Below are 27,598 nucleotides of genomic sequence, written 5' to 3'. Positions count from 1 at the left end.
CTTAGATGTACGTAAGAAACGAGTAATGTAAAAAGCAATTTAGGCATTATTAGAGAAAAGGTCATAGTGATTCAAACTTTATATGAAGGTGAGGAATTACTAGAGAAAGTAGGCTAGTAATGAAATGTCTGCTTCAAGTCCTTGGTTTATATTAGTTGCAACTTATGAATTTAGGAATGCCAATGAGTTGAATGGAAGCACATAAACAAGTTTTTCTTAATTTCCCTTAATGTAACCATGAAACCATGAGAAAACACAGAATCCTTATTGCAATCACAATGAGGGATATGAGACAAATGTATTAGTAATATTTTCTAGGTTTTTCTTTCCTTTCGACGTTATGCAGTGCCTCAGCCTCAAAATCCCATCTTCTAGTTTAAAACAAACAATGAAATAGCCTCTGGCCTCCTTCTCCTTTATCTTTTTCTTCAATGAAACAAACTGAAGTCACCCATGAATCTTTGTCTCTCACCTCAGGCATGGATAGATTTCTTTGTGTTGCTTAGAGAATACTAATAGAGGTTTGCACTAACAACCTGGTGTTTACCTGCACAGCATAGGCCTCTGGTCTAGGAAATACAGTCTAGCGATGGTTGTCTCACCTTTCAAGTAAACCTTCAGTCTTTCTTAGAACACTTAAAAATCAGTTAGGTAAGATCCAAGAATGATTAAACAGAAGAAAACTCTCTAAAGGAAGGATGCAAATGAAAAGGCTCAGTATGAATATCTTCTCATATAATTTTATTATAAATCAAAAGAAAAATTTTAAACATATGATTCTAAATATCGATAAGAAAAAGGGAGACTATTTCTTCTATATTTAAAGAGAGATCTAAGATGTGAAGAGAATGCAATAAAATCAAAACCAAAGTAACTAAAATAAAATATTCATTAGAAGCAATGAAATGCAAATTTTATACTACTAAATATTTAAACCAGTGCTTCTGAGCACAAACTTGGGAAGTAATCTGAGAATGCAAAGTAAATGAATAAGGAAGTTTTATTTTAAGGTGAGAAAGAAGATGGCAGACATGAAAGACGAAAAAAATTTTTGACCCATAAACAGTAGATATCTGCCAAGACAACAGAATATTTGGAGCAAAAGCAATAACAACAACAATTTAAGGTAAAAAACAAAAGTTCAGCAAGTGAAAGTAACAACAAAAATCCCTGCCTTTAAAGTAGAGAAATCCCAGAGTTTCAGAAAATATGAAATCTAACAACTCCTTCTTTGTCATGCCCACACTAATTTGTCACCAAAGTCTGTTGATGGTATTTTTTAAATACTTGGCTCCAGACCTGTCTCCATGTCCACCGCTATAACCCCATTCAGGCTTCTTATGTAGCCTCTGGCCATGCCTCCTAGGTGCTCTTCACATCTGCTCCAGTCCCTTTCTAATCTCTTCTCCATATTGCAACCATTTATCCACTAAAACGAATTACGGAGTGCCTCTAGGTGCCAACATAAACAATTAAACAAATAAATTAGGGTACTTTCATATAGTGATAATTACAAGTAATAATAACAATAAAACTCAGAATAATGTAAAAAGAGTGACTAAGGGAGGGATGGTTTCTTTAGACAAGTGGCCAAGTGAGGCTTCTTGGTGAAGCTGAAACTTGGCTGAAAAGGAAATAGCCATTTGGAGAAAAGAAGCTCCCAGGCATCAGAAATGCAAAGGCTCTGAATTGGGGATCTGAATGAGTCTGAGGCCTGTTTTGCTGGAAGATGGTGATTGAAGTGCAATGGGATAAAAGTTGAGGCAGGAGGGCTGTTCAGAGACCGTGTCAGGTAGGGCCTTGTAAGCCATGGTGAAATGTTGGGGATTGATTTTAAGTGCAATATGGAGGCTTTTTAGCAAAGCAGTGATTAGACTTATATACTTTTAAAACAAACTTTCAACTGCTGAGTGATTTTTTTCAAAACACAAACTTGACCGTGTTCCATGTATATTCCCACCAAAAGATCTCACTCTGTCCTTGGTCTCCAGTTTCAAACGGAGGCATCCTCACCCTCAACCTCCACACAAGGCTAACTGGACCTTCTTCAGGCCCACATGTACCCTGTTCTCCCCTCATACTGCACACACTGCTCCCCTGCCTTCCTCCCCCCCCCTTTGCCGGCTTAGCTCCTACTCCTCTCTCCATCAAAGTTCAATGTTTCTGTCTTAGTGAAGCTGTCGTCCCTGACCAGCTGCTCTGCACTGAGTCCCATCCTACATTGTAGATATCTAGCAATAGGTAGTTTGTCAGAACCTCTATTTCACATTTGTGCAGCTTTTCATTCAGTGGCTATTTTGGCTATTATGTTTTTTAATTAATAAACTGTTTAACAGCCGTTTTAGGTACACAGAAAAAAAATGAGCAAAAGCTAGAGAGAGTTCTGCCATATCCCCGACCCCCATGTCATCTCCCCCATTATCTACATAGCCCACCAGGGTGGTACATTTGTTATAGTCAATGAACCTCAACTGACCAAAGTCCAGAGTTTCAATTAGGGCTCACTTTTGGTGCTGTACATTCTAGGAGTTTTGACAAATATACAGTGACATGTAACCACCATTGTAGTACATTGCACAGATTGTGTCACTGCCCAAAACGCCACCATGTCCTGCCTGTACTATGTCTTCTTTGACTCATCATTAATCCCCAATTGCCTGTGGGCATATGGTTTAGCATATAATACATATTCAAGGAAATTTTTGAATGAATAATTCAATTAATAATTTTTAAGAACTTTCAATGGTACAAAAATCAGACTTCTTTTTTGCAACATAAATAACAGCAGAAAATATAACTGTGTTCTTAAATTCAAGGAGTACAATATTGAATGAGAAAATATCGGAATAAATGAATACAGAAGCTATTAATTGTATTTTTAAAACATGACAGGTAACAAAAAATGGATAGAAGATAAAATATTAGAAAGAATTCTATATATTTGGAATTTCCCCTATTTCTCTGTCTTCATTTAGTCATACGATAGAAGCTGTGAACTCCCCTTACTAAATGAATACAGAAGTAGGGGAAAGTTCACCACTCATCCAGAAACCATCAGCTGCATGTTGCAGCAGTCATGGACTTTAGATTCTGTAACTTCCTGTAAGGGAACTGGATTGTGCGAGACATGAATACCTTAGAATCATCGTACCAGATAATTAAATATACTATCTGCATAGTTATTACTACTATTATTATTCAAAATCAACTTTGGAAAAATAGAATAACTAAGAACAGCCATCCTGAGGATGTAGGTATAAATCTACACTCTTAGGTGTGTTCACTGACTCCGAAGTCATACTTCCTCCTGCCACTAATAATATCACATATCATTATATCATTGTAGTTTAAATAAAAACAATTTTAAAAGATAAAATCAGAAATAAAAACACTATGAAGGGCAGCAAAAAAAGGAAAGTAATAGGCTAAATGACAAAATCAGAAATATTAAAGCATCTAGAAATAGAATAGTTCAAGTAGTTGAGGGACAATAGGGCAGTTGTCTAAAAATATTTATAAAATTTAGATAAGTAGTATTTTACCTGTTTTATAAACAAGGATATAATGATTCAGTGGTTAAGTAACTTGTTCCATTGTATATACAGCTTACAGATATGAAAACTAAGGTTAAAATATAGACTTTTTGGCTCTAAATCCATGATCTGCCTAGAGCTTAAAATAGTATGGGATAACTCTTAGACTCATACACTTTTGTAGGGTATTTATTAAAGTTGCAAGCAGTACCAACTATTTAAAAACCACTGTGGCATTTTGTATCAAAAAGTATAAAAATTTATAATTGTAGATTCCATAATTTCCTGTCTGGGATTCTATATAGGGGAATTAATCCAATATGTGGAAAATGATATACATGAAGATAATATGTCAACATTCTAATTAAAAGAGAAAAAGTTAGAAGCTACCCAAATGTTTCACAATAAGACAATGGTTAAATAATACATAGCGCACAGGCATATAATACAACATTGTTTTTAAAAAGAGAAAATATTTATGTACTGAATGAAACTATAATATTGGAGAACAAAATTACAGGCACATCATCTTAAACATATGTAATCAAAATATAAGAGGAGATATACACAAAAACAATTGTGTGAGGGTGATAAGATAGTATCTACATGTCTAGTTTTAGACACTTGTATTTTTTAAAAAGTTTTTAACCTCAATTCAACCAATCTCATATAGAGTTCAAAGTTTATGGGTTAGGATAGACATTGAATAATGGGGGAAATTTAAATGAAGAATTACAACTTTAGAAAGTACGCATGACTTATGAATTGGTATTACCTCAATAACAATTGAAGAATCACTGAAGAAGCATTATGTTAAATTCCAAATATGTTTTTTCTGTTTTAATCCTCTATCAAAGTAAAATAAAATAAAATAAAAATAGCAAGGAATTATTATTTCATTGTGAAAGTAACAACTTCTTTTCATTAAGTTTTACTTTTTCAATTACAGTTTACATTAAGTATCATGGTGTATTAGTTTCAGGTGCACAGGATAGTGGTTAGACAATCAAATACTTTACAAAATGATCCCCTGATACTTCTAGTACCCACCTGGCACCACACATAGTTATTACACTATTATTGACTCCATTCTCTCTGCTGTACTTTACATCCCCATGACTGTTTTGTAACCACCAATTTGTATTTCTCGATACCTTCACCTTTCTTACCCTTCTTCTGCAACACCCCCCACTCTAACAACCACCAGTCTATTCTCTGTATCTATGTCTTTTTTTAATTTTATTGGTTTATTTTGTTTTTTAGATTGTACATATAAAGGAAATGATATGGTATTTTTTCTGTGATTTATTTTATTTAGCACAATGACCTTCAAGTCTATCCATGTTGTTGTAAATGGTATGATTTCATTCATTTTTTATGACCAAGTAATATTCTTTGTATTTATGTACCACCACTTTTTTATCCATTTGTCTGTTGATGACTACTTGAATTGCTTCCATAGCTTGGCTATTGTAAATAACACTGCAATGAACAAAGAAATAAATATATTCTTTTAAATAAGTGTTTTGGGTTTCTTTGCATATATACCAAGAAGTGAAATCACTGGCTCATAAAGTAATTCCATTTTTAAATGTTTTTTGTAGAACCTCCATATTATTCCCACAGTGGCTGTACCAATCTGCATTTCCACCAACATTGCTTGAAGGTTCCCTTTTCTTAATATGCTTGCCAACACTTGTTGTTTGTTAATTTATCAATGATAGTCATTCTGTCCATTGTGAAGTCATATCTCATGTGGTTTTCATTTGCATCTATCTGGTGATTTGCAACATTGAGCATTATTTCATATGTCTATGGGCCATCTGTACATCCTCTTTGAAGAAGTGTCTATTCAGGATCTCTGCCACTTTTTAATTGGATTATTTGCTTTTGAATGTTGAGTTGTCTGAGTTCTTTATAAATTTTTTATATCAACCTTTTATCATGTATATCATTGGTGAATATGTTGTCTTACTCAGTAGATTGTCTTTTCATTTTGTTGATGGTCTCTTTTGCTGTGGAAAAAATTTTTAGTTTGATGTCATCCTGTTTGTTTAATTTTTTTGTTTTCTCTTATACAAGGAAAAATATCAGAAAAGAGTATTGCCAAAAGAAATGTAAAATGTAAAAATTTACTGCCTATGTTTGCTTATAAGAGTTTTAGGGTTTCAAATTTATATTTAATATTTTAATCTATTTTGAATTTATTCTTGTATATGGCATAAAAGGGTGGTCTAGTTTTGTATGTGTATGTATCTCTTGTATCTGTCCAGTTTTCCCAACAGCATCTATTAAGTAGACTGTATTTATCCCATTTTATATTCTTAATGCCTTTGTCATATATGAATTGACCACATAGAAATTGGGTTAGTTCTGGTCTCTATTCTGTTCCACTGAATTATATGTCAATTTTTATGCCAGTACCACATTGCTGGAGTCCTATATAGCCTTGAAGTATACTTTCATATCAGGTAGCGTGACACCTCTAACTCTGTTCTTTCTCAAGATTGGACTGACCATTAGGAGCCTTTTGTGGTTCCATATACATTTGGGGGGTTATTTATTCTAGTTTTGTGAAAAATGTCATTGGGATTTTGATGGAAATTGTGTTGAATCTGTAGCTGTTGTTGGGTAGTATGGATATTTTAATTATGTTAATTCTTCCTATCCATGAGAACAGTGTATGCTTTTATTTATTTGTGTTTTCTTTGAGTGTTTTTCTTCAGTGTCTTATAATTTTCTGAGTACACGTTTTTTATCTCAATGTTTAAATTCACTACTAGTTATTTAGTTTTTAGATGCCACTATAAATAGGATTATTATCTTAGTTTCTCTTTCTGATAGTTTATTATTTGTGCATAAAAATGCAACTGGTTTCTGAATATTTATTTTTTATCCTGCAGCTTTGCTAAATTCATTTATCAGTTCCAGTAGGTCTTTGGTGAAATCTTTAGATTCTTTCTATATAGTACCATATCATCTGCAAATAATGGCAGTTTTATTTTTCTCTTTCCAATTTAGCCTTTTGTTTTTCCTGTCTGATTGCTATGGTTGGTACTTCCAGTACTATGTTGAATAAGAGAGGTGAAAGTGGATATCCCTGTCTTGTTCCCAACATTAAAGGAAATGCTTTCAGTTTTCCCCTGTTGATTATGATGTCATCTGTATGTTTGTCATATATGGTATTTATTATGTTGAAGTATGTTCCCTCCATTCTCATTTTGTTGAAGGTTATTTTTTTATCATAAATGGGTCCTAAATTTTGTGGAGTGCTTTTATGCATCTATTGATATGATCACATGATTTTTATTCTTCATTTTGTTTCTGTGCTATATAATGTTAATTGATTTGTGGTCATTAACCAACCCTGCATCTCAGAAACAAACTCCACTTGTTCATGGTATATGATCTTTTTAATGTATTGCTGAATTTGTTTTGTCAATATTTTGTTGAGGATTTTTATCTATATTCATCATGGAATATTGGCCTATCATTTTCTTTTTTGTTTTGTCTTTATCTGGTTTTGGAATCAGGGTAATGCTGGCCTTGTTAAATAAGTTAAGAAGTCTTCTCTCCAATTGAAATTATTGGAATCATTTGAGATAGGTGTTAGTCATTTGAATTTGTGGTAAAATTCACCTGTGAAGCTTTGTGTTTGTCTAGAACTTACATTTTGGGGGAGTTTTATTATTATTATTACTACTGCTTTGATTTTGTTGGTTATAATTGATGTAATCAGATTTCCTGTTTTTTCTTGATTCAGTCTGAGAAGATTGTATGTTTCTAGGAATTTATCCATTTTTCCAGATGGTCTAATTTGTTGGCACATAATTGTTCATAGTATTTTCTTATAATTCTTTGTATTTCTGTGGTGACAATTGCCACTTCCCTTTCATTTCTTATTTTATTTATTCAGGTTCTCCCTCTTTTTCATAATGAGTCTGGCTATAGGTTTATTCATCTTCATCATCTTTTCAAAGAATCAGCTTTGGTTTCATTGATCTTTTGTATTGATTTTTTAGATGCTATTTCATTTATTTTCATTCTGATCTTTAGTATTCCATTCCTCTTACTCACTTTGGGCTTTGTTTTTCTTCCCATAGTTTATTTAGGTAAAAGATGAGATTGTTTGAGTTTTTTTCTTTCTATCTTGACATAGGCCTGCATTGCTATGAATTTCCCTTTTGGGATTGTTTTCATTGTGTCCCAATAGATGTTGGGACGCAATTCATTTGTTTCAAGGTAATATTTTTTATTTCTTCTTTGATCTTATTGCTAACCCATTCATTGTTTAGCAGTAAGATATTTAGCCTCCATCTATTTGTGTGTTTTTCAGGGGCTTTTTTCTTGTAGTTGATTTTGAGTTTCATACCATTGTGGTTTCAGAAGATGCTTGATATGCTTCAATCTTCTTAAATTTAAAGAGACTTGTTGAGTGGCCTAACATGTGATCTCTTCTGGAAAATAGTTCATGTATACTTAAAAAGAATGTATATTGTGATGCTTTAGAGGTGAAAAGCTCATAAAATATCAATTAAATTTTTCAATTAATAAATATGTAATTTAAGGCCATTGTTTCCTTGATTTTCTGTCTGAAAGATCAATCCAGTGATGTAAATGGAGTATTAAAATTTCCTTTTATGACTATGTTACTGTATATGTCTTCCATTATGTCCATGATGATTTGCTTTATATATCTAGGGGCCCCTGTGTTGGGGGCATAAATGTTTACATGGGTTAAACTCCTTGTTGGATTTTTCCCTTTATCATTATATAGTGTCCTTCTTTGTCTCTTATTATAGCCACTGTTTTAAAGTCTATTTTGTCTGATATAAGAATTGCTACTCCAGCTATTTTTTGTTTCCATTTACATGAAGTATCTTTTCCATCCCTTTACTTTCAGTCTGTGTGTGTGTCTTTCAATCTGAAGTGAGTCTCTTGTAAACAGCATATATGTGGGTCTTGTTTTCTTATCCATTCAGCTACCTTGTGACTTTTGATTGGAGCATTTAATTCATTTACATTTGCAGTGATTATTAATAGGTATATATTTATCTTTATTTTTCATATTTATGTTTTTGTCTTTCTTTTTTTTTAAATATGTCCTTTTAATATTTTTTGTAATACTGGTTTGGTAGTGATGAACTCCTTTAGCTTTACTTGTCTGAAAGTTCTTTATTTCTCCTTCATTTTAATGGATAGCCTTACAGAGTAAAGTAGTCTTGATTTCAGGTCCTTGCTTTTCATCACTGAGTATTTCATGCCAATTCTTTCTGTACTTACATGTTGCTGTTGACAAATCATGTCATAGGTTTATGGAAGCTCTCTTGTAAGTAACTAACTCTCTCTTACTGCTTCTAAGATTCTCTCTCTGCCTTTTACTTTTGTCCTTTTACTTATGATATGTCTTGGTGTGGGCCTTTTTGGATTCATCTTGTTTGGGAGTCTCTGCACTTCCTGGATTTGTGTGTCTTTTTTCTTCACCAGGTTAGGAAATTCCAGTGATTATTTCTTCAAATAGGTTCCCAGTCCCTTGCTCTCTCTCTTCTCAGTCTGGTATCCCTAAACTGCAGATGTTGTTAGATATCATGTTGTCCCAGAGGTTCCTTAAATTATCCTCATTTTTTAAATTCTTTTTTTCTTTTGCTGCTCTGCTTGGGTGTTTTCAGCTACCATGTGTTCCAAATTGCTGATGTTATCCTCTGCTTATATAATCTGCTATTGATTTATTCTAGTGTATTATTTATTTCAGATATTATATTCTTCATTTTCATGGTTTTCATGTCATTTTTATATTTACTATCTCTTTGTTGAACTTCTAAGTTCATCTACTCTCTTCTTAAATTACTTGAAAATCCTTATAAGTATGCTTTGAATTATGTATCTGGTAGAGTGCTTGCCTCCATTTCATTTAGTTCTTTTACTCTGGATTTTTCCTATTATTTCATTCAGGCATGTTTATTTGTCTCCCCATAGTAGATGCTTCTCTGTACTTTTTTCTCTGTATTAGGTAGATCTGCTAAGTCTCTCAGTCTTGGTAGTGTGGGTTTACATAGTAGATATCTGGTAGAGCTTACTGGTACAGTCTTTCTGATCACATGAACAAGGTGTTCCAGGAGTGTCCCTCGTGTGGGTTTTGTTAGCCTTTTTATTGTAGTGGAATCTTGATTTCTGGTGGCCTATCCATGTGTAGGGTTGACCCACAGGCTGTCTGACTGTCACATTGATCCCAACCACAGGGTATGAGCTGCTGTATAAAGGCTGACTCCACAGAGCAAAATTTGCCCTTGCAGTGTATGGCGCCTTCCAGGTCTCCTTTTTGGTGGCCACTTGTGGAGCTAATCAGGTTGTGCTCTGATGTGGTCTGAAGTTCACCACCAGTTTTGTCATTCTGTGGCCTCTTGGGAGAGACTTATGCAGGTCAATTTCAGATGCTTCCTGTGACTTGCCTTGAGCTACTTGTTAGGAGCTACTGAGTGGTCCATGATTGTTGGCTGCCTCTGCTCTGCTTGGGAGCACATGGAAAGGTCCTAGCTGCATAACAAGGTCATCTTCCATTAGTACTGAGCCTGGGTAGTTTAGCAAAAGGCCCAAAGCACTCCAAAATCTGTTTCCACCTGCCAACTTCCTGTTAGCCTCAGTCACTGAAAGAGCTTCTGGTGGTATGCTAATTTTGTGAGACAGGTTCTTAGTGAGTCACCATGTAGGGCTGAATATTCACCAGATTGATACATATTCAAACTTGATGTCAGTGCTGGGTCTGAAGTCAGTCAGCAAAAGTGTCAGGATTCACTAAGGCTAGCCACCACCCACCTGGGCCTATGTACCTTGTGGTAGGGCAGGGTCTAAAGAAGTCATCAGAATGAGGTCAGTAGAGTTCATAAGGCTAAAATATATTAAGATTTAGTTGTTTGGAGGGTGGGCTCTGTACAGGAATGATGGTGCCAATTAAGTGTGCAAAGGAAAAAATGCGCTAATCCCAAAGCCACACAACTCAGTCTCTCCCTATGTGTCTCTGACACCTCCAGAGTTGGACAATTTCCTTGAGAGCCTCACAAGAACAGCACTATGGGCCTAGTCTTGCTGCCTCTAGCATATACCACAGCTGTGTGCACCAAGTAGGAGGGACGGGCCCCCAGGGAGTTGACAGGGTGGGCCTAGTGCTGCTCCCCAGGCTAATGCCATATGGAGGGATGAGCTCAACAAAAGAAAGATGGTGTCTGTAGATGCTTGGGAGAGGAACTCAACACAAGGACATTGGCAATTGTCCTTCTACCTGTCTTTCCAAAGCCATACAAGTCAATCTCTCCCTGTATGGCTCCAGTACCCTATGAGCTGCCATCCCTCCACTAGAATCCAAGATGAGTGCCTGTGAGCAACATTTTGTGTGTTCGCCCTTTAAGAGGATGTCTGGGTTTCTAGCAGTCTCCTGCCTCACATACATTGGTAGACTCACCCCGCTGATTTTCACAGCCAGATGTTATGTGGGCCCCTCTTCCCAAGACATGTGATAAGGAGTCTGGTATGGAGTTGAGTCCCCTTGCTCCTCAGGGCAGACCTCTGCAGCTGTGATATCTCTCTGAATTCTCAACCCCTTACATGTTTGTGAATCCAGCCCTTTTCACTTCTCTGCCACTTCTACCAGTGTCAATGTGACTTCTGTATATCCTTAGTTATAGGACTTCTGGTTAGCTAGTCTTCAGATGGTTATCCAGGTTGATTGTTCTATAATTCAGTTGCAATTTTTATACAGTCCTAGGAGGAAATGACTGTAACTACTACCTGCTCTGCCACCTTGAATAGAGAATTCTACTTCCAAATGAAGTCCTTCAGCTCACAGACACAACAAAAAACCAAATGTGTAGAATCCAACAATCCTAATCCTACTTTCAGATGAAGGCTTCCCCAAATGCCTCTTTGTTTACATGCTAGAAAGGTATGATGTGTGGATATTTTTAGATTTTCTTCTAGGTTTTAGCTGGTGATGGTAGGATTGTTTTTTTCCCCCTCACAATCAGTTGCTTGGGAAATATTTTATCTTTTTAATTTTTTGGGTGATTAATCAGAATATTAAACATTCAATATTTACAAGTCAAGAATTTGTATTGAAACTTGTATTTGTATCAAAACCTGTGATTTGCTTAATGTAATCAAATTCAACTCCTTCAAATTGATATATTTCATTAATTTAAAATAGTTAACCCATAAAAAGATTGAAACAGAGAACTGGAAATCAGATATATCACTGGAAAGGGAAGATAAGTGTTTGTTCATCCAATGGCATCTCAGTCTGTTTTATATTTTCAAAATAACTTAGATTCCTTTAGTTAAAAATATGCTCAAAAGCCAAGCAAGAGAAGTCAGTTCTCAAAATTGGGAGTAATGGGGCCAATATCATATAAAAGACAGTGTTAGAGGAGTCCAGGTTAATCAAACCAGTTTCTGAAGTTTAGTCATTTGGCTGTATGGCAGTTAGCTCTGTGTAGAGACAGAGATGTGAAGTAGGAATTTGATTATCATAGCAACCTTTTAAAATATATTAGATATATATATCTCTAATAAATTATATATAAATTAGATCTCTATATAAATTAGAGATCTGGGTAAAGAGCTAAACTGCTTCATTTACTTTAAGAAGATTTTATTATAGGTGCTAAATGGTTAAGAAAATTACTGAGTTAAATTAACAGACTTAAAGGTGATCTTTCAAGAATGACTAGATAAAGTCAAACTATAGGGTCAAGCCATAAGGGAAGAAAGATGCAGATGTCCTCTACAAGCAGGAAGCTACCAACCCCAGAAGCACACTCCACTGCCATGTTTTGGAAGCCACTATGATCAGGATGGCACTACATTCAGGAAGCTACTAAAATCTGGAGGCCTCTGCTATTTTTGTCAGTTATAGAATCTCACCATGCTTGCTGTGATTTGTACCAACAAAATAGATGTCCTGTGCCCTGCTTCTTGACTCCTATAAAGCTAATGGTTAGATAGCAAGTCATTCATTAATGCTGCCACAGCAGGGGGAAAGAAGGAAAAATAATGACTCCATTACTATGCTTGCCTGCAGAAAAGGAGAAGCCGTGGACATTTAACCTCCATCTCACTTCTACATTCAAATCTCAGGCATGTGCATCTGACCAGCTGACCCTAAAGCATAATGAAATCCCTAACCGCAAGGGACTCTTGGAAATATAGTTTTTGTTTCTCCATCTTCTTTAGTACAAGAAGACACACTAGAATGAATATAAAATGGATGTTGAACACTAATATGCCATATCCTTTTGGTTATTCAGTATCCATATACATGCTTTTCCCAATTAAACAACTCCCCAAAAGCAACAATTAGCAATGGTGATGTTCCATACTGACATAGTGCAAATATCTCATACCAATGAAAATGTACTCACTATCTCCCTGAGAGTGAGACCCAAAGAAACTTCTGCCAGTCAGTCTTTCTATCTCAGGGTAAAAGTTTATTCCTTCTTTAATGAATATATTAGAAAGTTACCTACCCATAGCTCTTTATATATAAACATCAGAAGAAAAGAAGGTGCCTGAGTTATTTAATGCTACATACGAAGAAGTACAAGGAAGAAAATGTAGCTATTACAGTCTTTACTTCATAAAGCTGCACTTACAATTTGTGACTTCCTTCCTTCTCTCCCCATTTCTCACTCCCTGTCCCTCCAGTCAGCATCTAGGCAAGTAGAGGCCTTTAATAGAGCATGGTGATGCAATATTATTTTTTCTGAGAGATAAGATCTTATACTGACTTCCTATAGCCACAACAGGAAATGGCAGTGCTAAGCATGTTCCAGAATAGCTCAAGTTTCAAATAAACTCCTCACTGCCCACATTATATGGCAGCAACTATACCTGAAAGAGAACATGAAAAATGTGGTGTTTGGCTTTCTAGCCTTTACAGTAGACCAAGCACTTGAAGGAGGATGAAATGGATCCAGTGATACACTTTTTTCACCACAGCAATTAATTGGGAAAAAGAGAACTACTTTTCCATTATCTTAGCCACAGTAAAAACTGTTCCTCCATGCATTTATGCATAGTTAAGATTTAGTGTCTGAAAAGGTTAAGCTTTAGGTACACAAAAGCAATTACTAAACCTCTCAAAGGAATCAAGTTTGGTATGAGACCAGCCCCATGAGTTCATAACCACAAAAAGTCATCTCAATGCACAAATTGTGCTGTGACAACAGCTCTCCCTTTGTGCCATGCCCCCATCATGTAACAAGGTGATTTTTCTACATTTAGACCACTATCATGAGGGCTCTGCCACCTTTTCTCTATTAAACCCATACACCTGGTATCATTCACCTTTATGCCAGGACCAAGAGGAAATTCTTCATTCTTCTGTCTCAGATAATTCATTCAAATTCCATGACTTTGAATGGTAAATTGTTCTGATGGCCTTTGAGAGAAGAGCACTTCTTCAATTTCTTTGAATGATTCTTCCTTAATGTTCTTCATGCTACCAAACTGCAAGTAGCTCCTTTTGTTGCTTTGCTCAGTATTGCTCAGCATAGATGCAATTGGGCAGTGACTAAGACTGTGCTTTTGGCCTCCTTAGTAGGACCTCTTAATTGAATGATACAGGCGTCATTTCCCACAGATGGGTGTGAGAAAATTTGTTTAAAGTTCAAATGATCACAAGCACAGAGGGAATTTTAAAATTAATCTGTCATGTGATAATTTGTTGACAGGTTAGTTATCGAAAAGACGTGGAACAAGAAGATGCAGCAGAAACAATCAAAACTAGGGGAAATGAGTCATCTGTCATCCTGACAGGATTAGAAGGAAATACATTATATCACTTCACAGTGAGGGCTTATAATGGAGCTGGATATGGGCCACCTAGCAGTGAAGTGAGTGCAACCACCAAGAAATCCCGTAAGTGACCTGGGCTTTTTGTTTGTTTCAGAATAAAGGGAAACATCTTTCATCTTTTAACATTTCTGAAAGCCATGTGAGGTACATAATAAGCAGAGCTGAAGGGGAGTTTTGATTCATAGTCATGCTTCATTGCTTAGATCTGAATTCCAAAACTAGCTTAGAAAATTCTGCATTCACAGGAGATAAAGGTTATCTTCCTGTGAAACAAGGCTAAGCGATTTTGACATGAAAGGGAGATAAAAGGAGCCAGGTTTAAAAGCTCAGGAGAGGAACTATTAAAATGACACTCCCGGAGCAAAACCTTCCCTAGCTGGAAGGAAGCCTATGGTGTCAGCCAACTATTAAACACACAAAACTAAAAGGCAAGGATTTAAGTGAGAAAATGTATTTAAGACTCCTTGTCAGTTCTTTACCTTTTTATTTTGCAGCCCCTAGTCAAGCACCTAGCAACCTCAGGTGGGAGCAGCAAGGCTCTCAGCTTTCTCTGGGCTGGGAACCTGTCAGACCGTTAGCCAACGAATCTGAAGTCATGGGCTACAAGGTCAGTGTTTCTTTACTCTCTTGGGTAGACACTCGTCTCGAAAACTGTTATTGTGAAGATGTACAATTAATAAGGCATAAAAAGACTCATTAACCTACCAGTTTTTTCTGCATCATTTTCTATCTGTATCCCTAGAAAGGGTGCTTCTGCAGTGAGGAAGCCACAGTGATCAGAATCAGTTTCTGCTGCACAAGGCATAGGAAAGGAAGGAATGGGTAGGAAAAGCAGCAACGATTTGAGCAGAGGGCCTCTAAAGCAGTGTCAGAACCAGCAGAGCTAAAGCAGAGTGCCCCGGCATTCTCTCCCTGAAGACATGCTGTACTGGCAGAGGACAAAGACTGGATGACTTAATTTGATGGAAAGATTTTCTATTAGCATAGAAACAGAAAAGAAAAAAATTCTAAGGGCAGCACAGTGCATGGAAAAGACTTCATGGAGAGAGGCAGAAAGCTCCAAAATAGATATAACATTTCACATAGGGTCATCCAGTTTTGTGTCAGTGAGAGATATGGAAATATGAAAATGTTTAGATAGTTTGTTCCGGAATAAAACTTTGTCTCTGATTTTAAAATATATGTGAGCTATGTGTCGAGTTGGCTGAATTTTAAATTCTAGTCCATACATCAGATTCTATTTGTTGTCTTAAAGTCCAGACACAATCACTCGTTGAATATTATTTGTAGCAGAATTTAAAGATATTTCAATGGTAAAATTTGACTGAAAAACATCAGTTAGCTGACTTTTCAACTACCAGAAATGGTAACATTTTGTATATAAAGTGTGAAAATCCTAAAGCTTAAAAACAAGAAGTAAAAGTGGAATCTATTTCTAAGGTAAGTACAATAATAACCAGTAAGATTATTTTGAGACACACACCACAGCATTTCTCACAGACCGTAATCGGTATGGATCGCAGCCACCCTCACATTCAAACACGCACACTCCAATCTATCATAATCCTCAGGGATATTGAATTAGACCTTTTGCAGGAGGGCAGGTAAGCCATTTTCTGAACTGTTTTCTTAATCCTTTTTTTTGTATACCATTCCCTTTGTCCTCACAACTTGTCCCCCAAAGCAAATATACTCTTCAATGATTAGGGATAGCAGGATAACCAATAAGAGGGATAGACCATCCAAAAACAAATCTATCATTAGATTTACAGCAAGCAATCTCCCAAACTGAAGTGGCACATAGAACACAAGAAGAGCTAGATGAAAGCATATGTTACCTGGAAGACCCATTTGGATTTAGGCATCTCTCAGCTGAGAAGAGAAACACCATATGACCTGCAGAATACATGAGGTTTAACAATGGTGTCCCAGGTCAAATGAACCTATTCTTTGTTCACAGTTTGGACACTTCATCTCTGTCACTGCTCTTCCTCTTCATATGTGACTGTCTCTCCAATCAGGCTATGTATGAGTGAAGGCAAGGACCCTGTCTTACTCACCTTTGTATCCCCAAGTGCTTCTAGAATGGAGCAATAAATGAATTAATTTTTGTCCCAGCTAGAGGTATCCATCAACATAAATAGATGTTTTTGTTTGGTTATTCAACTTAGATATCAGATAGGGCTTTCCAGACTCTTGAGATACAGGTACACTTGGATTCATATTGTGTCCCATGCTCTGTGGAATTCTGAAGCCCATGTATGTTTTTCTCCAGTTTCTCAGGGACCCTAAAGTCTATGGCCATTCCAGTCTCATTGATTTCCTGAATCTCAGAGCTTCCCTTTATCTTATATTTACTCAGTCTCTTTCCTGTGATTCCCACAAATTAAAAAGCCTCACATATGATGGCTGATACTATCCTCTCTCTTTTTAACTATGTTTGAAGTATTTCATAGTAAAACAATTAAGACAGAAGTAGTGTAGGGGACTTCCGGCAAGATGGAGACATAGGTGGACACACCGTACCTCCACGTACAACCAAGATTAGAACAACAACAATTTAGAGGCAGAATAACACCCAGAACTGACAGAGAATTTATCTGAATGGAAGTTAGACAGCCAAGAAGTTGAAGTAGGCCTGTTCATCCAAACCGGTAGAAGAGGCTGAGAGGAGGAGCGGAGCGTGGAGAACTGGGAGAACTGGGCGCATAAGGCAACCGGGAGCACGTAAGCCATCCGGGGCCCGCAAGATCACAGCGGGTGGACCCTGAGTACCCAACTGGCAACTGGCGGACCCAGTGAGGCTGCGATTGTGAACCAGGGCAGAGCACTCAACCCAGGATCCCAGGGAAGGGACTGAGATCCCAGGAGAATGGAGCTACCGCCATTGTTCCCTCCCACCCCCTTCCCCATATACAACATTACAATCTAGCAACTGGGGTACTCAGCCCCGGTGAACACTTAAGGTTCCGCCCCTCACCGTAACAGGAGCGACCTGTCTCAAACAGAAAAACAGATCAATGCCCCAGGGCTCATCCTTTTGAGCGACCAACAGATAGCCAATCTATCAGATGCACAGTTCAAAACACTGGTGATCAGGAAACTCACAGAACTGGTTGATTTGGGGTGCAAATTACATGAAAAAATACAGGTTACCATAAAAGAGATGAAGGAAGATGCACAGAGAACCAATAGTGATGGGAAGGAAACTGGGACTCAAAACAATCAAGTGGACCAGAAGGAAGAAAAAAAAAACAAACAGGAAAGAATGGAGAAATAAGAATTCAAAAAAATGAGGAGAAGCTTAGGAACCTCCAGGACATCTTTAAACATTCCAACATCCGAATTATAGGGGTACCAGAAGGGGAAGAGGGAAAAGCAACAGATTGAACACATATTTGAACAAATAATAAAGGAGAACTTCCCCATTCTGGCAAAGGAAATAGACTTCCAGGAAATCCAGGAAGCTCAGAGAGCCCCAAAGAAGTTGGACCCAAGAAGAAACACACCAAGGCACATCATAATTACATTAGCCAAGGTAAAAATGAAGGAGAGAATCCTAGAAGCAGCAAGAGATAAGGGGACAGTCACCTACAAAGGAGTTTCTATCAGACTGTCAGCTGATTTCTCAAAAGAGACCTTACAGGCAAGAAGGGGCTGGAAAGAAATATTCCAAGTCATGAAAGACAAGGACCTATATCCCAGATTACTCTATCCAGCAAAGCTTCCATTTAGAATGGAAGGGCAGATAAAGTGCTTCTCAGATAAGGTCAAGTTAAAGGAGTTCATCATCACCAAGCCCTTATTATATGAAATGTTAAAGGGACTTATCTAAGAAAAGAAGATAAAGAAAAAACATGTATAGTCAAAGGACAGCAAACTCACAATTATTAACAATCATACCTAAAGCAAAACCAAAAGAAACTAAGCAAATAACTAGAACAGGAACAGAACCACAGAAATGGAGATCACATGGAGGGTTAGCAACAGGGGAGTGGGAGGAGGAGAGAGGGGGAAAAGGTACAGAGAATAAGTAACCTAGATTGTAGGTTGAAAATAGATAGGGGGAGGGTAAGAATAGTATGGGAAATGTAGAAGCTAAAGAACTTATAAGTGTGACACATGGACATGACTAAAGGGGGGGATATGGGTGGGAGAGGGTGTACAGGGTGGAGGGGAGTGAAGGGGGGGAAATGGGACAACTGCAATAGCATAATCAATAAAATATATTAAAAAAAGAATTTAATAAACTTAAAAGAAAAGAAGTAGCGTACATTATGTCAAATATATATCAGGCTTTATGGAAATTTGGAGGAGGGAGTGTAAACTGAAAGACACATAACACAAGTAAACATCTGAAAATTGCCCATAAGAAAATTTTGTTCTTTTTTATTTTTTAACTATAGTCACTATGCTGTACATTATTTCTCCAGGACTTACTCAAGATCCTGTTCTTTTTGTTAAGTATAGTTGGTATACAATATTATTGTATTAGCTTCAGGTATGCAATACAATGATTTCACATTTATATACCTTACACTGTGATTACTACACCAAGTCTAGTAACCACCTGCTACCGTGCAAACTTATCACAATATCATTGACTATATTCACCTTCACTTCTTTCACCCATTCTACACCCCTTCCCCTCTGGCAACCATCATTTTGATCACTGTTTCTATGTGTCTTGTTTTGCTTTGTTTGTTGGTTTTCTTTTCTTTTTTTTTTTAGATTCCACATATAAGTGAAAATATATGGTATTTGTCTTTATCTGACTTATTTCACTTAATACACTGTAGGTTTATCCATGTTGTTGCAAATAACAAGATTTGATGCAGTTACTCTGGAAAACAATATGGAGATTTGTCAAAAACTAAAAACAGATCTACCACAGCCTAGCAATTCCACTTCTGAGGATTTATCTGAAGAAAATGAAAACAATTTGAAAAGATATATGCATCCCTATGTCCATTGTAGGAAAATTTACAAAAGCCAAGATATAGATGCAGCCTAGGTATCCTTCAATACATGAGTGGATAAACAAGATCCTATTCTTAAAAGTGCTTTTCAGCCACTCTATAGCCAATGGCTTCTCACTGGCTCCTGTGGTTGAACTTCCTTTCACCCAGATTCCATTCATCTTGCTGACTTCTTATCACACAACCATTGCCAATGGGGTTTCAGAATCTTCACCCTCTATAATGAAGAGTAATTGTCTCTATTTACTATTCCCTAAATGCTCAGTTGGTGAATAGGCCTTTAATAGGATCCATCCTTTTTAGGGGCACTTGTGAGTAGAACCAGCAAACATTCATTTTGTTATATTCTGAAGCACACTCACCCCATTATTCTGTTACCATCCAACATACAGATTAGCTCTTTCCAAATTATGCCTTTGAGAGTAAGCACTTCTGTATTAATGTTTTGCTTAGGAAAATCTCTTTGGATAATACACTGCTTTTAGTTTTTTAAGTAAAATTTGAGAATAGTCTTGACAATAAATTGGACAGTTTCCTTTATGCTTAAAGATAGCTATAATCACAACTGCCAATCTATAAACATAGAGATTTTCAAAGTACTCCCTGATCTCCTTACTGTCAATAACTATTTCTGGAATGTCTTGATAACTCCTTAACCTACTTATATCTCTCATTCTTATTCTTCTTTTCTGAATCAGGATTTTAAAATGAGCCAAGATTCTCTGAAGCACCTAAGACTAACCATGAATTTAATGTATCTTTTCATGTAGTATACATACTTACCAACTCATAGCACTACATCTCCCTAGATATATTAATAAAAACCACATATAATCTCAAACTCCTTTTGCTACCATTAATTGATATTTTTTGTTCTTTTACCTTTTCTTCCTAAATCTCAACTGATCCACAAATTTTTCTTCAACTCTGGATTTTACAGCAAAATTAGATTTGCATTACCAGCTGCACTTTTCTTTGTCATAAGAATTGTAATTTATTGAACCGTAATAACAATGTCTGCTAAAATAGTCACTCCCCTGTCAATCCTCACCAATTTACATACTTTCACATTGCCATATATTTTCTTTCTAATTACCTCACGTGGATGATCAGAATTCTAATTCATTACACTGCAACAGTCAAAATGAGAAGCATAAATTCTGATACAAGTTATTTTTAAGCAAAAAGAACCTGCCATAAACATCTTTCAAAAAGTGTTTCTGATTCCCCAAAGCTTGATTAGGTACCCACTTTGTATATTGCTTTACCACCAAATATGTTTCCTACTGCAGTAAATATCACACTTCATTGCATTGTTACCTATCTCCACTGTGTGTTAGACTACAAGTGCCACAAGGGTGGAAACCGTGCGGTCTTGTTCTCTGGTGAGTCTCCAGTATATAGCACTATGCCTGACCCACATAAGATGCCCAATAAATATTCCATAATGCTCTTAGCACTTTGCAACTACATAGAAGCTATGGTTTTCTTTCCTATAAGAACTTCAGGAGCTACCATTATTGCACATGTTATACTTTTATACAAAAATTACTCTCTGAAGTAAATTTAAATCCATGAACGTTAAAGGAAGTGAAATGGAGGGGGTATGCATTACCAGAATGTGGAAGGAAAGATCAAATACAGTTATAGTTCAATATATAAAAATACCAGTAATACTTTTATAAAAGTATTTTTCTTGTGTGTAGTTAGTTCAAGCTAAAAACACATTTTTATAAGAAAGTAGTATAAATTTTTTGTCTAGTTTTCAAAGCCAGTTCATATTTTATGAAGGAAATGTGAAATGCTGATGATTGACAATTGTCAATAATGAAGCAGAAGTAGCTTTCTCTTATCACATTTCCCATGCACCAGGTCCTGTGTGAGGTATTTTACATGCATCCTCTCATTTTATTCTCCAAACAAGCCCTAAAATAAGTGTTATTATCTTTACAGTAGAGGCACTTGAGGTTTAGAAATATTAGTAACTTGCCCACATTTGCCCAAACAGGAATGTGTAGGAAATTGTTTTTATTTTGCAGATTTGTTTTGAATCCAGATCTATATGATGCAAAGTCATTGCTCTTTCCATTACAAATCAATCATGTCATTATACCAACAATTATGAAAAAGCACACAGATGATGAAACTGAAAAAAACTGCATTTTAATATATCTTAACTGTTACTTGATTATTAGACAAAAAAATATTTATTGGAAGTAAATGAGAAGAAACAATTCAATATAGTGAAATAGCTCTGAGTTTATCATCAGAATACTAACATAATGTAATTTCTTTCCTAACTAGCCACATGAGCTTGTATAAGTCACATAACCTCTATGACTTTAATATTTTGATATGTAAACAGGATAATTCTGTATCCTAATTTGTTGCTCTGAAACTCTGCCATGAATACGTATTCAATTCTAGTACCATGGATATCCAAAAAGGCTTAACTTTGCTATTCAATGTGTATAAATGCCAGTTCACCAAAAAGCAAACAAACGTAAAAGTAAAAATAATAAAATATTTAATTTCTCAGCCATTTTCTACATTGTTAAGAGTATACTATTTATATATTTATCATTTTTTTACTTCTTTCAAATAATTTAAAGATGATAGCTTTGACTACTGCCCCAAGTACTGTTTATTTCACCAACCAGGAATAAGACTCCCAGTGTCTGCCCCCTTGCTACATGCTTCTCTAGCCTCCTTTTTCACGTGTCTTTTCATAAGCCTTCTCCCCATACCCCAACGATATGGTTTCTTATTGCTTAGATGTACATTTTAATCTCCTTTTACCTCTTCCTACGTAAGCTCAGGCATCACCTCCTCTGAAAAGCTCCCAGACTAAATTAAACTCTTTCTTATGTACTTTCATAGTACCTTCTATATATTTCTAGTTGCAGCATATAGCACATATATTACACTTGCTTGTGTATCTGTCTAAGCTATAAGATCTTGAACTTAGCTCAGAGTGTGACATACAGTAAACAGTCAATTAACCTTAGAAATCCTCAATTAAATATCAAATATTTAAACCCCTGTTATTATTTCTAGGTTTTTTATAGGCAAGAGGGCCACAGCAACAATCAAATTATTGAAACACAGAAACCTCAAGCAGTAGTACCACTCCCTGATGCTGGTGTCTATATTATTGAAGTTCGAGCATATAGTGAAGGAGGGGATGGAACAGCTAGTTCCCAAATCAGAGTACCATCATATTCAGGTAAGTTTTGACATAGTAGGCTTAATTTGATGACTACCAAAAATATCAATATGATATAAACCTCATCAAAATTAATATGACAGATTGCATGGTTGAGAAATTTTGAAGGGTCTCTCCTACACTTTAATTTCTATATCATCCTCTGATTAACACAGACCATGGTAGTCTGCCTAAAACTGCAGAATTTCCATAAAGCCAGAAAAGAGATTACATTTTCACTTAATGTTATTAGAAGTGAAACTCCCTTGCCTTTCCTGGTCCTAAGCAGTACTTTGCTATTTGGGTTTTGAAATATTGCTTATAAACTGGTATTTCTCTAGTTTGGCATGCCTATATCTCTATTGTCTTGACTGACTTCATTGGAAGATAATAGAGAGTGAGGAATTGGAAAGTTCAAAGGGATTGCTTCTAACATTAAAATATGATCATGTTTATTGAGTTCAGAATAAATTACAAATTTTAGTGAGCATAATTTTTGTTGTTTTGAGGTTTTTTAATTCAGTTTTGACAAATAACATTGTGTAAGTTTAAAGTGTACACTGTGTTAATTTGATGCATTTATATTTTGCAAAATAATTACCACCATAACTTTAGTTAACACCTTCATCAAATCATATAACTGCTGTTTCTTTTTTGTAGTGAGAATATTTAAAATCTACTCTGTTAGCAACTTTCAAGTATATAGTACAGTATTGTTAACTAAAATCACCATGCTGCACATTAGATTTGCAGAATTTATTTAAAAATTATAGTTATTAGCAATATTAATAATTTCTAGCTTTTACTGAGCTCTTATTATATGTCAGTATGGTGATAATTACATTATATACATTATCTTATTTAACCTTAGTAGCAATCAGATGAGGTAGAAGGGATTACAAACTCACATTTTACAGATAAAATTTGAGTATCTTGTCTAAAATCACACTAAGACTAAGTGGAAGAATCAGGATTCAAATCCAGGAATGCTTGTCTCCAAGGCCACATGTCTTCACCACTCCCATCGTTATTACACCAGCAAGGGAAAACTGGTTAAAGGAAAGGAAGATGGCACAAATTTGGATTAATGTAACCATTTCTTGGAGGTAGTCAAAATAAGAAGCAACAGATTTAATTAAATATGTAAATGTCTACCTAAGAAAGTTTTCATCGATTTTCATTAAAGCCTTGTAAAAAATGTGTAATAAACATATTCTTAATGAGTAGTTATAAGCACTGTTTGTTGAACAATCATTCCCAAGCATATTTGTCTTTATTTGGTTTAACACCACAAGTATTACATATAAATTTTTCTGATGCCACAAAGTGAGATAGGAGATAAATGTAGGAAAGAAAATAAGAAAATACATTGGAACTTTCAAGAAAAGTTATTGACATAATCCTTGATAAGTAAATTCTTGCATAAAAATACAAATGAGATACAGGATATTATTGAGACAATTAATAAAACTTGAAAAATGTCTATAGATTAAATAATATTATAGCGACATTAATTTTTAGGAAAATTATACCGTACCTTATAAGAAAATATTTTTAGAAACTATGCACAAAAGCATTTAGGGGTAAAGGTGCATTATATCTGCAATTTATTCTGAACTGGTTCAGGAAAAAAAGTATATATTTACAGAGAGAATAATAAAGCAAGAATAATAAAACATAAACATTTAAAGAATCAGAATGAATTATTTGTTCTATTCTTATAACTTTGGTACATCTAAAAATATTTCAAAAGGAAACATTAAAAGTAAAAATACATAAGATTCAGGAAATCTGACTTTTCAGAAATTCATATAAAAAGACTTAAGAATTTAAATATGTTGTGGCCACAGGCAAAGTTAATGTACTTTATAATTCATTTACAAAAGCATAGTTTCAAGAGCAAGAGAGGCAGTAATGTACAGACATTGATTAGTTCCCAATTGATCTGTTTAAATGTGAATGTTTTATCTTGAAGAGCACTTTCAAAGACTAAAGACTATTTTGAAAAGTGAAATAGATGACAACTGTCTTTGCTTCATAATCTCAAATTTCTAATAACAAGAATACAAAGAGCCTTTGCTGAGCCCTATACTTATGTTCTTGGTATTTCACTAGGTATTTTCATATATTATTTTACCCTACAGCAATCTCATGAGTTAGTAGTTTATTATTCTCTAACACTCCAAAGTTCCTCCCATACACAATCAAATTCTAAAGCATCATCTGAATTAGATCAACCCCAATTTGGAAGTATTTATAAAGACCTTGATTCTCCCATTTTTATTTTAATTAACTCAAAACTTCCATTTCATGAAAAACCAAAAGGGTCAACTTTTATGTTTTAGTTAACATATTTTGTTCAGTGCAACCATTTCCTGGGTTTCCATAAAGTAAAAACTCACATTATTATGTATCTTAGACCATAAAACATGAGCAGTGATTGGTTTCATCCTTACTTTTCAAAAACTAAAAGCCTACTAAGTTGAGTGACTTGCTCAAGTGAAATATCTAGTTAGTTTTACAGCTGGGACTAGAACTTAGTTCAGTATTGTTGTTGCTTTGTGTTTTGTTTTGTTTTCATTTGTTTGTTTTGTGTTATTAATCCAAAATAATGTTTTTGTTTTGTGGATTTTATGTGGAATTTGAGATATATACTCCATTTAGCATTCTGCAAGTAAGATGGTTTTACAAAATGCCATTTAGTTGATTTAACAAGGACACAGCTACTCCCACATAAATAGAAAAGATGTTTTCACAGTTTTTATTTGAGTACTCATGTGCCACTCTAGCAAGGCTTTGTCATCATGCCTTTCTATACAAGTCACAATGTATGTAACATTCTCCCAATATGTGGATTCATAGGTTTTAGTAGTGCCTTACCTACGAAAATGTTCAAAGCAAAGATTTGTTGCTTTTATATGTGTGTGGCCTACCAAACAAATGATTCTTCAGCTCTTAAGTAAACATTTGACTCAATTTCTATAATTAAAATCATACCCAGCATACTTTAATACTTAATCTGGCTAGACAGTATACCTTGACAGAAGAATCATTCCAAAATTGAGTGCTAGATTTTATTACTAATCTATCATTAAGGTTTTAACCAAGGCCAATCACTGTTTTAAGAGAGACAATATAAGAGTGTCTGATTCCACTAATCCCTAGCTCAGTGACTTTAAGCTAGTTTTATAATCTTTCTAAGCCCAATTCCCTCATCTGCAACAGGGGGATAAATAATAGCACTTATTGCATAGCAATATTGTGAGGATCAAAAAAGATCATATGTATAGAGGGCTTACTTAGCACACTGCATGGCATGTGCTAAGCATTAGTTAATATAAATCAAGATGAAGACACTTCAGAAGACTTCTGGCTTGAAAACCATTCCTAAAATTAGATCTAAGGGTAGTACTTAGTTTGTGATTATGCAGAGATATTGAAACTACTTCAAACTAATTAAATAGATCACTCAGTTTAATCAAACAGACACCTTATACATTAACTGCAGACACCTTATACATTAACTTCCTTCTTGGTCTCAAGAAGAAAGGACTTCTTTAAGTTAGAGAGATGAAAGATAGATCTCCTTTGCCAGCTTTGGTGTAAGAATCCAGAATTTAAGCCTATTCAACTAAAACTTCAACCCAATCAAAAACCTTTAAATAAATCAAATGATATGATATTATTACTAAGTTGAAAAATTGGCTGAAGTAATTAAATATAAATTCTTATTGCCACAAACCTTTATAAATTATTTTTGCTCCATGCTCTCATCTAGGCACTATAGAAATCCCTTTATCATCACACCTGCAATGTGGGATGTTTTCCATCAGTGCATCATTGGTGAAACTTACACTGAATCTCCTGATCAGATACGTTTCCTGGACATGACATTGCCTTCTTAACACAGTACTCCGTAAAGCATTTGGGAACCCCAGACAATGCCTTGTTTCATAAATACTAGAAATACTCTCATCAGAAACAGGACCAGTATTGCACTCATTTACCTTACATACCTACAAACAACTCTTTCCTAGCTCAAGTAAAACCAAAATAATTTGCTCCACTTATTGCTTCTCTCTTTTCACAGGTGGAAAAATCACTAGTGCTCAGTCAACCCTCCACACTATCTCCACGTCTTCATCATCAGTAATGTTGCTCTTGGCTTTGATGATTCCCTCAACCTCTTGGTGAAAACTGCAAACTTAATTTGCTTTTCTTTGCTTTACCTTGAGAATAGCAGTGAATAGTGTAGTGTAAGTGGAGATCCAGGACACTGAGATCAGCTTTAATAACTTGGGACGACACGTGGTGCACTTATAGGAGGTTGGGGGGGGGGGAATGTTACTCATTCAGCAGGTTTTTCTTTGGTTTTTGTCAATGGAGAGGACAGTCTTGGTCCAATAAAAATATGCAGACTGTTTGTAATGATTATTTTTAAGCAAGTGTAATTTTTGTCAAATGTATTCTTCACTTTTTTATATGTTGGAATTTGATTTTATAACTAATGACCCTAAGTGTGTGCCATCTGTTTGTTAAGTAAGTGGTTTCTAGCAGATCTGTTTCAAACACAAATGCAAAACTAAGAATAAAATGTTCGGTTGAGACTCCAAATCTACTCTTTTTCATTTTCCCTTTGACCAATATTTCAATTGACAAAACGGCATGAGATATGAAAAATACTTCAGTTGTGTGGTCCATTATAGGATAAGTACATAAAAGTATTCTCAAAAAATATTGTATGATTGCATAGTGAAATAGCAAAATTTGTCAATGTGCTATTCTATATGCATCCTTAGAGCAGGTTACTAGGATAGGGAATAAGCCATTTATATTAGTGCAAGATAAATAGAAAGTGAGTCCAAATGAATCTAAATGATGTTTTTCCATCAAGTACTATGTTATCTAGTTGCAAATATAGTAAATGTTTATTTTTAATAATAAAATATAGTTTAAAGTCACAAAAATATGCTTATTAAAACTGCAGACACTGACTTGCTGCAAAGTGTGCTAACTTGCAAATGAAATGAATACAG

General features: G+C 35.3%; 1 protein-coding gene across 1 annotated transcript in view; it reads left to right on the top strand.

Moving 5' to 3' along the window:
* CNTN5 (contactin 5) overlaps positions 1 to 26,852 on the top strand; it is an 893,122-nt gene extending 866,270 nt beyond the window's left edge. The window contains exons 21-24 of the mRNA XM_045818134.1: positions 14,255 to 14,441; positions 14,873 to 14,985; positions 22,415 to 22,583; positions 26,653 to 26,852. Of these exons, the coding sequence (XP_045674090.1) occupies positions 14,255 to 14,441; positions 14,873 to 14,985; positions 22,415 to 22,583; positions 26,653 to 26,756 (573 nt within the window). The 3' untranslated portion in view covers positions 26,757 to 26,852. The remainder of the gene's footprint in view (positions 1 to 14,254; positions 14,442 to 14,872; positions 14,986 to 22,414; positions 22,584 to 26,652) is intronic.
* The last annotated feature ends 746 nt before the right edge of the window (positions 26,853 to 27,598 follow it).

The sequence above is a fragment of the Phyllostomus hastatus genome, unplaced genomic scaffold (assembly GCF_019186645.2).
Source record: "Phyllostomus hastatus isolate PE091 unplaced genomic scaffold, TTU_PhHast_1.1 phas_scaffold_317, whole genome shotgun sequence".
NCBI lineage: Eukaryota > Metazoa > Chordata > Mammalia > Chiroptera > Phyllostomidae > Phyllostomus > Phyllostomus hastatus.
The sequence above is the reverse complement of the archived record's forward strand: the minus strand, read 5'-3'. Positions and strand labels throughout refer to the sequence as shown.